The sequence below is a fragment of the Homarus americanus genome, unplaced genomic scaffold (genome assembly GCF_018991925.1).
Source record: "Homarus americanus isolate GMGI-L3 unplaced genomic scaffold, GMGI_Hamer_2.0 scaffold32929, whole genome shotgun sequence".
NCBI classification, from domain to species: Eukaryota; Metazoa; Arthropoda; class Malacostraca; order Decapoda; family Nephropidae; genus Homarus; species Homarus americanus.
In genome coordinates, this window is record NW_024737097.1 from 13,510,903 (window position 1) to 13,524,432 (window position 13,530).

The 13,530-nt window shown below is 41.1% G+C and overlaps 1 protein-coding gene across 1 annotated transcript in view; it reads right to left on the bottom strand.

Moving 5' to 3' along the window:
* LOC121873118 (basic leucine zipper and W2 domain-containing protein 1-like) overlaps positions 1-13,530 on the bottom strand; it is a 64,601-nt gene that overhangs the window by 21,542 nt on the left and 29,529 nt on the right. The window contains exons 8-9 of the mRNA XM_042376431.1: positions 7,261-7,390; positions 4,620-4,826 (exon numbers count right to left, since the gene is read on the bottom strand). Of these exons, the coding sequence (XP_042232365.1) occupies positions 4,620-4,826; positions 7,261-7,390 (337 nt within the window). The remainder of the gene's footprint in view (positions 1-4,619; positions 4,827-7,260; positions 7,391-13,530) is intronic.

The window sequence follows — 13,530 nt, forward strand, 5'->3', positions numbered from 1 at the left end:
TCCCATGTCAGAGGTTTGTGTCTACTGTTATGTGAGCTACTGAGCTTCCATGTGAACGCTATCTGGATGGGACCCCAACATTCAGAGGATTCACCCATACTGGACAGGTCTATCAACTAACCAGTAGGTGTGAAGTAGAAGATACTTGTTTTACTATGTTATTACTATTCAAACTATGAACAATCATTATTTCTACTCCAGTAATTGATCACAGCACTAAACTTGTACTGTAGGGGGGGCGGTAGAAACACGTGGTGAAGTGAGTCAAGGCCAAGAACGAGATTCCTACATCACAAAAGCTAAGAAGCTACTGAGAAAAGACTGGGACACTCTAATGTGAGTGAGTGAAAGATAAATAGATAAATATGAACTTGGCAACTTAAACTAGCCAGGCCTGCCCTTTTTTTTATTCAAACAGGCCCTTGAAAGATCAAAACGTCATGTGATGTGACCCAAAGCTCTACAGACACACACACCATAGGATGTGACCCAAGCTTAGGGAATAATTACCAAAGATACTGGGAGTGACTGACAATTAATGTTTATAGCAGATAGTTTAAATGCCACCTGGCTTTCAGCGAGTGGTGACCCCACAGCTGGAATTTTGACACAAATTCAGTTTAGTTCTATTCAGGATTATAAAATTCAAACTTAGATGAGTGGATCAAATAGACATATTCAGTTCAACTTGAAATTCGTTCAAATTAGGCAAAGTTCATAAAAGCAGAGTTCAAATTAACGAGGTTCTACGATACTGTACATGTCTTCTTACTTCATATACTACAGGTTCCAGTTGGCAATTTAAATTTTTGTTGGACTTGTGCAAAGCATTTGTCGATTTACTTATGTTTAAATTTTTGTTTTTTTTATGGGGATTAGCCCACCTGGGCACAGATCAATGACCCACATCAGGGCTTGGGGGGCAGAAATGTAAATAAAAATAAAAATAAAAATAAAAATAAAATAATAATAATAATAATAATAATAATAATAATAATAATAATAATAATAATAATAATAACAATAATAATAACAACAATAATAATAATTAATAATAATAATAACTAACAAAATCTAATAAAAAATAGAAATGAAAAAAAAATATATGAAAATAATTAAAAAAGAAAAAGAAAAAGAAAAAACCAAGATCAATACAGTAGTAAGAAACGATCTTCAGTGGTCCCTCGGTTAACGAATTACCTTCTATAAAAATCTTCAATTCGGTTAACGAACAAAAATTTGATTAACGAAATCCTTACGAACATCACGTTTTGTTGTGAGCATCAGCTGATGGGCTAGTCTGCCAATTCAGTATTCTGTTCTATATTTACATTCATTTCCAGTGGAGTAAATATCAATAAAGTTGTGCTCTTGTGAACATCTATTTTGTTGGTGTCTTGAATATCTTTGCATTTTTCATTGAAATTAATGGTCATTCTGAAATTTAGTTAACATATTGATAATATATAGTGCAGTGTTGATTTAAATAAAATAATCTTGAATTACACCTAATGAACTTAAAATTTTATTGGTGAAATGACTGCATCATGCATGGGTCCCCTGAAAGGTGATTTCTCCTCCATCCCCACTTCCTTCTCTTCTCCCTTCTCTTCCACCCCCACTTCTAATTACCATCATCAACCAGGAACCTTCTACATACACACCTCAAAGTAAGTGTACTTTACTGCATTTTTTGTATTTACTTTGTATGTACTTTTTGGTGACCTGGAACCATTTACCCAATATCCCATTTAAACAATAGATTCGGTTAATGAACGACCTTCTGGAACGAATTGTGTTCGATAACCGAGGGACCACTGTACAGTATGTAAGTTTAGTGTTGTCAAAGTAAGGGAAACAATTGAGACCCTGCAACTGTGTGTAAATGAGGCATAAAGTCAGATCAGCAACCTGGGACTTGGTCACAATTTTTGTGATGCCATATGGAAGAAGGGTCTCCCATTAGACAATACATTATGCTTCCAATATCTTCCCCAGGCAGTAGTACCTCCCTGTTTGATAGCTGCCTATTACCTACTACCTGTAGATAGTGGAAACAAGTCTAAGTAAAGGTAAACCTCGATAAACGATGGGGTTAGGTTCCAGAAAAACCCATCTTTAAGTGGAACATCAAAGATGGGGATCATTATAATATGGGGTTCAATGAAATACACTCCCAGCCAGTCCCCAAATGCACATGTATCACTGATGAAAAATTCCTACACTTTAAATCAATAGAAAACAATTAAACAACACTCACCACATCATGAAGAACAAGCCTGGTTATCATCAATTATCTCCTTCGAGGCTACGGGGACTCTTAGGTGGGGTGGAGATGTCACTCAGACTCCCACAGTCCCTGGGGAATCTCTGCTGTTTCACAGTATCAAGCTTCACCTCAGACACACGTTTGTCTTGGATGCCTTAGCCTTCCCAGACATTTTCAAAGTTACACTGCTCACTTCAGTCACAAAAACAGAGCAAAAGCACCAGTCATAAAAAGAGTGAACGATGACGATGTAAAAACAATGATAGTGGCTGACACTGCTCACCATTTTCACAACAGAGGCAAAGCACTTTACAGTCACAAAAACAAAATATCACTTCAGTCACCATAACACAGTTCAGTCTAAATGTTAGTGCTGTCCTCTCACTGGGAAAAAATTGTAGAGGCCCCTTTACTAGTGTTTACAGGGGCTAGTCATATAATCATTCCACTTATCATTATCTTTGATATATTTGTTTTAATATTGTTTTAATTTTATTTCTTAGTATGTTTACTATTGAGTTTCCTTGTCAAATGTAAACAAACAAGGCTGCCAAATTGCACAAAACCTGATGGGCCCCTGAAAATGCACTAGTGAAGGGGACTGTACATACAGCCAATGATGCCGAATGACAATCGTGGAACTATATGATGACGGAGATGCGATTGACATAGTACCAACCAAGCGCAGGACTGTAGCGAGTCAAAATTTATTATCATGGCTGACAAGTGCAGTGAGATGCTTGGTGCATAGGGTTAAGAATTGTTTCCTTATAATATGTCATTGAATTGGTGTAGAAAAATATAATTTGCATTGCTGGAATCCTTACAAGACAGCGATTAATTTAAGTAGATAAAACCCATAATTTGCACTAGATAAAAAAAATCCAACCAACGGCTATCGTTAAAGCAATTTTTTTTTAAAATCATATATAGCGAGATGTCTTAATTCATGACCAACGTTAATAGCAGAATATTGCTGAACGACACATCGTTTATCGAGGTTTACCTATACAGTACAGTAATATATACAGTATATATATATTTCATGTAGATCCACAATTTTAACGAGGACAAGATAAATCTCGACACGCAGTACAGTGATCCCTCGGTTAACGAACGCCTCGGTTAAAAAAATTACGGTTAACGAATTACCTTCCATAAGAATCTTCAATTCGGTTAACGAAATTTTTACGGAATCATGTCAACATGTTTTCGCTTGCTCACAGCTGGAATATTAGTCCGCCAATACAGTAATCGGTTCTAGGGCTTAAATTTGCTCCCATTTGAGTAAATATCAAGAAGGTTGTACTATTCAATAATTTTCCAAGTTTTATATTAAATTTTTTTTGTCATTTTAACACTTATTTAACATAATTGCAGTACAGGAAACTAGTTTTTGGTGCGCCAATCAGCCACTTGACTCACCCACAAAGGCGCCAGTTTGTATCTCTGGTCAGTGGAGGTAACATCTTAGTTTGTGGCTCTCTTGAACATAAACTATTTTTACATTTTTACAATACAATTATTGGTCATTCTGAATATATTTTACATATTGACAATATATAGTGCAGTGTTGATTTAAAGAAACTAATCTTGAATTACACCTAGTGAACTTAAAATTTTATGGGTGAAATGACAGCATGAAGCATGGGGTGATTTCTCTTCCACCCCCACTTCCTTCTCTTCTCCCTTCTCCACCCCCACTTCTAATTCCCATGATCATCATCACCAACCAGGAGCCTTCTTCATACACACCTCAAAGTAAGTGTACTTTACTGCATTTATTTTTACTTTGTATGTAATTTTCGGTGAGCTGGAACCAATTACCCAAAATCCCATTGAAACAATGGTTTCGGTTAACGAACGACCTTCTGGAACGAATTGTGTTCGTTAACCGAGGAACCACTATATTAGAGAAATGCAAGGAGTATGTACAAGGCGAGACTACATAAAGGAAAAATTTTGTGGACACCTATAAATGCAACCTATTTTGCCCACATTTTCTGAGCTGCAAAGCTTCAACTGAGAAAATTAATAATTTTTTTTTCTTTTTTTAAACTAATTGGTCAACTCTCTTACTTTTATAATAGTGTTGTAATATGCATAATATTTTTGTATTTATCTCTTGAAGCAAAATAATTAATACCCTTTTAATTTTTCTGCTGCCTATTACTATCCATTACAGCCGTTTGTCTTGCCTACTTGCCTGTCTTATTTAAAGACTTTAAATACCTAAGCATATGGGTTCTACTGATCTAACTCAGGTGGCACAAACCCCCAGGATTGACTACAGTACATACATGTCGAGAATTCAGGCCCTGTAATATTAGCAACACAATTTGTAACTCACCTTCTTCAGCATTTTGTAGCCATTCTACAAACTTCTTTATCTGATCTAAGAATATAGATTTTCCTTTGGTTGCATGGCCATCCTTATACCACTTCAGAATCACCTCTTCTGACATTACTTCCGCTGAAAGAAAATATAAATTTTTTGTTGGTTCACAATTTTTATTTTTCAGATAACCAAAATATACATCTAATAAACCTATATACCCTTAACTGGGTACAGTTAAAGCACTGGTTTTTCACCCAGCCATCCACTGGTATGCATGGACATGGGAAGTTTGTGCCAGACCATCTTCACTGGGCATACCACCAGCAGGCAATTAAAAATAATGAGAATCCAATGTATGCTCCCTATCAAAAACAAATAAACATACCGTTTATGTCAGCGTATACAACGGAATTTGAACCTTAAAAAATCTGCCCAAAATTAGGAATAAAATCCGAACCTCTACGTTCTGTGGTTTAGTGTGTATTAAAATAATAAAAATATATTACAAACCTGTCTAACATACAGTAAATACCATAAAATAACAACATACTAAATGCAGGTATCATCACGCACCGCATGCCATTTGCAACTGCCGCCGAAGTAAACGAACAGCCGTCTTTAAATACCGGTAAGGTATTTAAAGACAGTTTCTTGGATAGGCTCAAGCAGTAGCACTCTCTCCGGGTGAACATTATATTAATATCCAGCTACCATAAAACCCCACCATGGCTCCAGATGCTAAACAAAGGAGATATGAAGCTTGTTTTAAGCTGAAAGTGGTAGCATATGGCAAGTCACGCAACAATTGTGCTGCTGCAAGAAAATGCGGTGTAACCGAGAAGATGGTATGAGAATGGAGATTAAAGGAACACTTGCTAAGGAGTATGCCCAGGAAGAAATGTGCAATGAGAAGAGGCACTGCACTCTGGCCGAACCTAGAGAAGCATGCAGTAGACATGGTCCGTGAGCAGCGTCAAAATGGGTATGTTGTATCAAGAAACAAAATATGTATTTGGGCACTTAAATGGGCTAAAGCAAACCAAGAGCACATCAAAGACTTCAAAGCCACTGCTTTATGGTGTAGGCGTTTATGGAAAGAAATGATTTAGTACCGAGGCAGAAAACAAAAATACTGTAGCACAAAAATTACCAGCAGATCTTGACTGTAAAATTACTAATTTCCATCGCTACGTAATACAACAGCGTAAGACACACGGTTATCCATTAAGCAACATCGGGAAGATGGATGAAACACCTATTAGCTTCGACATGGTTGGTAATCATACTATTGATACAAAGGGCACAAAAACAGTGTTAGTGAAAACAACAGGATATGAATAGAAACGATTTAATGTAGCACTTTCATGCATGGCAGAAGGAACCAAGCTGAACCCAATGATAATTTTCAAGAGGAAAACAATGCCAAAAAATCAAGTTCCTGGCTGGAATTTTTGTTCACGTCAACGAGAAAGGGTGGATGGCCAACCAAAGAATAAAGTTATGGATTGATCATGTATGGTGTAAGCTATCTGGTGGCTTTCGAAAACAGCGAAGTCTCTTAGTATGGGATATGTTCACGAGTCATTTAACAAAGGGAACAAAGACCAGCATGGCGAGGAACAGCAATGACATTGTAGTTATTCCTGGTGGATTAACTTCAGTTGTACAACCACTTGATGTTTGTGAACAATGGAACGAGTGGACGATTAGAGGCAAAAAGTCTTGTACAAAAGGTGGGAATATGTGTGCTCCTGAACTGGATGTACTGTGTGATTTTGTTGTCAAGGCATGGAATGATATTATTGTGGAAGCAGTCATCAAGTCTTTTAAAAGGATGAAATGTTGTGGGAGGATGAGAATGAAGCAGAAGCCACGTCATCTGATTCAGAGTTTGATCCTTATGATGATACAACAATAAATGTATCAGGGTGTACTTGAAGAACTTATGATGGCAGATGTTGAAGGTTTTTAATACAAGATGACTGAAGTAATAATCATTTTATTAAAATGTGCTAATAAAATGTTTAAGTTATTGGGTAACTTGATTAAAAAAAAAAATTATATATGCTGTGTGTATATATATATATATATATATATATATATATATATATATATATATATATATATATATATATATATATATATATATATATATATATATATATATATATATATATATTAATAAAAAAAATTAGTCAATACATATCAAAGTGATAACTGTGGTAACATTCTGATATGTTCTTATTTCCACCATGCTATGTGTACAATTCCAGATGATACTAAATGTTACATAATACTTCCTGAGATAAATGTACTCTCAACTGGCTCAGCCATGTTAATATTAAGATGTTTATCAACTCGGTATCTGTGATCTGGCTAATAAACGGTTTTAATAACAATATCCAATATCCTTTCCCCCAAAATTGTCCAGACTTTCGAGGGTTTACTGTATTTATGAATGAATGGGTATTGGTCATGTAACAACAGATGTGTAGGAACACATTTCTACACCCGTGGAAAGCTATTGTACATGACATACACACAGAACTTTCAATTCTATTCAAGAAATTAATTTTACATTCTAATCCATTCACTCATAGAGAGATGATAAATCTTGGTACAGTTTAAAAGCTCTGAACTTCCAGCAGGGTACAGGCTCCTTGATCTGATTTTGTGTTTGCAGCAAACAAAGGAGCATAGACACGTAGATGCTTCAGTGCTTGGTCAGCTACAAGTTCCTCCTTCTTATTCCATTCCACTGCATCCATCACACTTGACCAGATCTAAAGAAAGTCCCTGAATATTACACACACAAATTATCATTAATATTACCCAAAAGCAGAAATGAGAGAGGTCACTTTAGAGGCGTAAGAAATAAAATGACAAATTAGTGGAGATGGTGCAGACTTCACTAAAATTTTAACATTTAAGCAGGAGCCACAATTGTCGCAGATTTTTATATAAATAGTACATCCTTACACCGAGCCTATATAACAATGATAGAAAGCTGTATAATTAATTTTTCTTCTAGCAGTGAAGCTTTACTTAATTTGCAAGTGGAAACAACTTTTTACTCAGATTGATGAATAAATTTTGAGACTTAACTGATCTTTCCACATTGAGAGGGGACAACAAAAGGTAACCCCATAGCCAACTCCTCGGCAAGTGTGTGCTGAAACCATTTTATGATCATCAATACCTTGATTGTGCAGCCCAACAAGTTCAAAGGCTCTAGGCTGCACCTTTGATCCAAATACTAATATCTAACTGACTATTGTCAGTTAAATGAGGATCAGGAGGTGGAACATACATTCAGGAAGCACCTCGATGAGGGACTAACAATCCAAAAACAGACAAATTATATTTTAGTGCTGAACAGAGGTATCTTCAGGGTTATGTCATCTCAATGACCAGGAGCAAGACACTTAGCCTGTCCCCCCCAAAAAAAAATCAGGATTGGTTTCATGATAATGACTGCCTTCATTGACTGGAAAAACAAACCAAAGTTGCTACCTTCCATGTCAATGCTCCAGCACAAACTGCAGGTAGTGAAGCATGTAAAACCCCAAAATTAACCGAGTGATACCAAATGCAAAAATTTTGCAATTCCACCAATTATCTATTACCCACATACAAACGGCATGGCCCCCTGGACTCGCTTGACAGTAACACAAATTAAAGGCCAAGATGGAATCCTTCAGCACTGGAAAGAGCACTACTATTCCCTGCTCAACCAAAACCATGATGTGGAGTTTGACTACTAATAGGTTCCTTAGTACCCAAATAGGGTACACTACACCTCAACGTCTCTCTCTCCCCTACTACTACTACTACTACTACTACGATCATCCAATTATGATACAAGTTATTAAGGCTGTCATCTTTGACGGTGAGCCGAGGTGACTAGAGAGGCTGATACAGGTCCGGCAGGGTCGTCCACAGAGGAGTTGCCTCACAATGGCGATGAATTTTGGCGGGCAGCCAAAATGGCTGAGGGTCCACCAGAGGGTTTCCCTGTTGACTGAGGTGAAGGCCATGTACAGGTCACGATGCTGTTCTCTGCACTTTACCTCTATCTGGCACGCAGCAAAGATCATGTCGGTGATGCCAAGTGATGGTCTAAAGCCACATTGAGATTCTGGGAGGAAGTTTTCCACCTCAAGAAGAAGTCCGTTTAGGAAGACTCGAGCGATAATCTTGCCAGCTACAGACAGCAGCGAGATTCCGAGGTAATTTTCCAGTCTGACCAGTCTCCCTTGTTCTTATAAATATTGACGACAGAGGCGTCTTTAAGAGCTTGGGAGATTTCCTGGTAAACAAAGGTCCTCTTGCTTCATACACTTCATATGAGATTCCATCAGGCCCAGAGGCTTTGTTATTCTTCATCTGTTTGATGGCAGTAGCTACCTCATCCAGGGATGGAGGATAGCTGAGGTGGGCCAGCTCTGGATGCTGAGGGACCTGCTGGGTAGTCAGGACATTCACACGGTGTTTCGGTTGAGCAGCGAATGGTAGTGCCCTTTCCAGCGCTGAAGGATGCCCTCTTCGTCTTTAATTAGGGAGTTACCATTGGATGAGTGGAGGGGGATATGCCATGATTGATTTGCCATTAAAATGTTTTAGTGGAATTCAAAAATTTGTGCTTGTGTTGATCTGTAAGTTTTTGCATTTCACATGCTTTATTTTTAACCCAGTCGTTCTTTAGATTGTGAAGTTCACGCTGGGCTGCTGCTTTCTTCTTGCAGAAGGTATAAGCTTTGGTCCGAGACTGAGGGTTGTTCTGACAGTCAGTTAAAACAGCACATTTATCGTCAATGAGATCATTGATTTCCAGGTCATTTTCATCAAACCAGTCCTGGTGTATTCTTTCAATCTGACAAAGGGTTTCTCTGCACGTTTTAGTCATGACTGTGTTGAGAATACCTCATTTGGCATTGGGATTAGGGTTGTTTGTTGTTTGATTGTTTATCAAGTCCATGTTCGAGCTGCTCTCTGAAAGCTTGTGCTACCGCTGGATCCTCCAGACACTTCGTGTTAAAATCTCTTCTGGATGCTTGCTGCCTTTGCCGTTTTGGGGTAATGTGAAGTAAGAGTTTGACTGACGAGCTGATGATCCGTGTCGCAATGGTCAGAACCATGCACGGCTCGGTTGACAAAAACATCTCAGCGATTCTTTCTCTCTGAAAATGATGCAGTCAATAAAATGCCATTGTATGGATCATGGGTGTTGCTATGAACACTTGAACTTGTCAGCCTGCCTAAACAAGGTATTGGTGATAGTGAAGTTGTCTGCACCACACTTGCTCAGGAGCAGGCAGTTGGGATTATACTTGCCTCGTCCATTTCTCTCAGGATAGAAGTTAGCACTGTCAAGGTTGGCATAAATGGCCTCATTGATGTCATCCTCTGCATCCAGTGTTATACCTAGCCAGCTCTTTTGCCACAAGGAAGGTTCTAATTTCACGACACTCATTTGTGCCAGTATCTGACATTTCATGCAGCAGCCATAAGAGGTTGTATAGTTTGTTTTTGTTTTGATCTGTGATGATTGCATTTTCTACCACAGTTGCTCAGTCAGGTTGTTTCTTTAGGCAGGCTATGTTTAGGGAACCTCCCCATGTGGGGGTAAGCAGAGTGGCTCCACAAAAGAGCTGTTCAGTCACACAGGCAGGACTGGATTGCACTGCTGCCTAGATCCCAGTGCATAAATGACCATCTTATCTATGCCACCCATGTGCAGAGTTGTGACTAGAGACTCCCAGCAGTCATCTCTGCCTGTCCCTGTCACCATAGGACTTTTGATAATGCTGAGAAATACAAGCTGGAATGTGGCTGTGCGTGAGTTGGTTTATGTGGTGAGGCAGGAGTGGAGGTTGCAACCACACATCTTGGCTCTCCCTTTTCCTGACCCAGTGGTTGAAGTGTACAACTGGGGTGAGGGAGAGTTGCAACAGACTGCCGATAGCCCACTTTGTTGGGTTTCGCCTTCGTCCGCCAGTGTAGTTGTTGGGTTTCCATGTTGGTTACCTCTTCCACCTGTACTGTCATTGGGGTCTTGTTGGAACTCCGTAAGCATGTCTGCCTGATGCGAAGCTCCACATGATTTTTCTTTAGGGGTTTACTCGGATAGCCTTAAACCTACCAAGGTTAATCCGCAAAGCAGCAGGGCAGTGGTGGACTCCACATAGCAGTGGACCTCTGGGGCCCACTGCTGCTCTGAGATAGCCTGGGCCATAGGCACCCAGTTACCATGTGTTGCTACAAGGAGGCGCAGCAGGAGTCATGATGGTGAACAGGCTGTGTATTGGCAGGGGAGGACTTATGCAATTTGCTTCCCTATTCACCACAAGCAGTAGCTGAAAGTGAGAGGAAGCAAGCAGTGTTGTCACACTAGAGACATTACACCACCCTGTGTGCCAGACATGGGGCTGATTACACCATTTTATTATGATAAGGATTTTGATTAATAATCACAATAAATGCTGATTATGATTATATCCTGAATTTATAATCATAAAAAAATGATTATATATCCTGATATAATCATAAAAAATAATTATTAGTTCACTTGAATAATAAATCTTGATGATTATGATTACCATATATGATTATGTTTACAGGGCTAGCTAAAATCTTTATTATATGATTAGCATACTGGCACCTTATGATAGTGAGCTTCTTGTTCTCAAGGTTGAAGCTTTTTATAATCTCATTGTAAGTATTCTCTGCAGTGTGAGCCTCTGAACCTTCTGCAGGCTAATATTGCTGCCCACAATCAGCTTGTATAAGAATGGAGTGGTTGGAGTGGAATGAAACTCCCAGCCACCTGCCATTATGTGTACCAAACGCATACAAGTCTGGTACATCTAACTGTAGCTGCTCTTGTACTCAATACCAGCTTGCATTTAGGTTTGTTGAAGTAAGAAAAACAAATTTCATGGAATAATCACACTATAATCATTGATTATATGATAATCTAATTTGGTGATTATACTGTAATTATTTTTTAATATTTGATCATGATTCTTAATCATCCCAAACATATTACATAATCATCTTAGGAGATTATAACTATTTGATTATGATTAATCAGCCCCATGTCTGCTACACACACCCGTATCCTCGCTAATCGCAGAGGTTAGGTTCCACAAAACTACGTGATAAGCATCCCCAAACTGCCGAAAATATACCCCCAAAAATGTGTAGGTACACTAAAAGATATAATACTAGTAACATACCTTTACTAATTAATGAATAACAAATAAACAATGTACAGTACTGTACAATAATGCATCACGATACTCATTGTAGAATGAACGAAGAAGGGCAAGTGTTGGCGAGATCCAGTGGATGGGAGGGAGGAGGTGGGAAGTGGGTAGGCAGTGGATGGGAGGGAGGAGGAAGGTGGGAAGTGGGTGAGATGCAGTGGAAGGGAGGGAGGAGGAAGGTGGGAAGTGGGTGAGGCAGGGATGGGAGGGAGGAGGAAGGTGGGAAGTGGGTGAGATGCAGTGGATGGGAGGGAGGAGGAAGGGTGGGAGTGGGTAGGCGCGGTGGATGGAGGGGAGGAGGAAGGTGGGAAGTGGGTGAGATGCAGTGGATGGGAGGGGGAGGAGGAGAGGTGGGAAGTGGGTGAGGCGGTGGATGGGAGGGGAGGAGGAAGGTGGGAAGTGGGTGAGATGCAGTGGATGGGAGGGAGGAGGAAGGTGGGAAGTGGGTAAGGCGCAGTGGATAGGAGGGGAGGAGGAAGGTGGGAAGTGGGTGAGATGCAGTGGATGGGAGGGAGGGAGGAAGGTGGGAAGTGGGTGAGATGCAGTGGATGGGAGGGAGGAGGAAGGTGGGAAGTGGGTAAGGCGCAGTGGATAGGAGGAGGAGGAAGGTGGGAAGTGGGTGAGATGCAGTGGATGGGAGGAGGAGGAAGGTGGGAAGTGGGTGAGACGGTGGATGGGAGGGAGGAGGAAGGTGGGAAGTGGGTGAGATGCAGTGGATGGGAGGAGGAGGAAGGTGGGAAGTGGGTAGACGCAGTGGATAGGAGGGAGGAGGAAGGTGGGGAGTGGGTGAGATGCAGTGGATGGGAGGGAGGAGGAAGGTGGGAAGTGGGTGAGCGCGGTGGATGGGAGGGAGGAGGAAGGTGGGAAGTGGGTGAGATGCAGTGGATGGGAGGGAGGAGGAAGGTGGGAAGTGGGTGAGATGCAGTGGATGGGAGGGAGGGAGGAAGGTGGGAAGTGGGTAAGGCGCGAGGTGGATGGGAGGGAGGAGGAAGGTGGGAAGTGGGTGAGATGCAGTGGATGGGAGGGAGGAGGAAGGTGGGAAGTGGGTGAGATGCAGTGGATGGGAGGGAGGGAGGAAGATGGGAAGTGGGTGAGGCGCAGTGGATGGGAGGAGGAGGAGAGGTGGGAAGTGGGTAAGGCACGCAGTGGATAGGAGGGAGGAGGAGAGGTGGGAAGTGGGTGAGATGCAGTGGATGGGAGGGAGGAGGAAGAGGTGGGAAGTGGGTGAGGGCAGGTGGATGGGAGGGAGGAGGAGGAAGGTGGGAAGTGGGTGAGATGCAGTGGATGGGAGGGAGGAAGGTGGGAAGTGGGTGAGGCAGTGGATGGGAGGGAAGGTGGGAGTGGGTGAGGCGGTGGATGGGAGGGAGGAGGAAGGTGGGAAGTGGGTGAGATGCAGTGGATGGGAGGGAGGAGGAAGGTGGGAAGTGGGTGAGATGCAGTGGATGGGAGGGAGGAAGGTGGGAAGTGGGTGAGATGCAGTGGATGGGAGGGAGGAGGAAGGTGGGAAGTGGGTGAGATGCAGTGGATGGGAGGGAGGAGGAAGGTGGGAGGTGGGTAAGGACGCAGTGGATAGGAGGGAGGAGGAAGGTGGGAAGTGGGTGAGATGCAGTGGATGGGAGGGAGGAGGAAGGTGGGAAGTGGGTGGAGACGTGGAT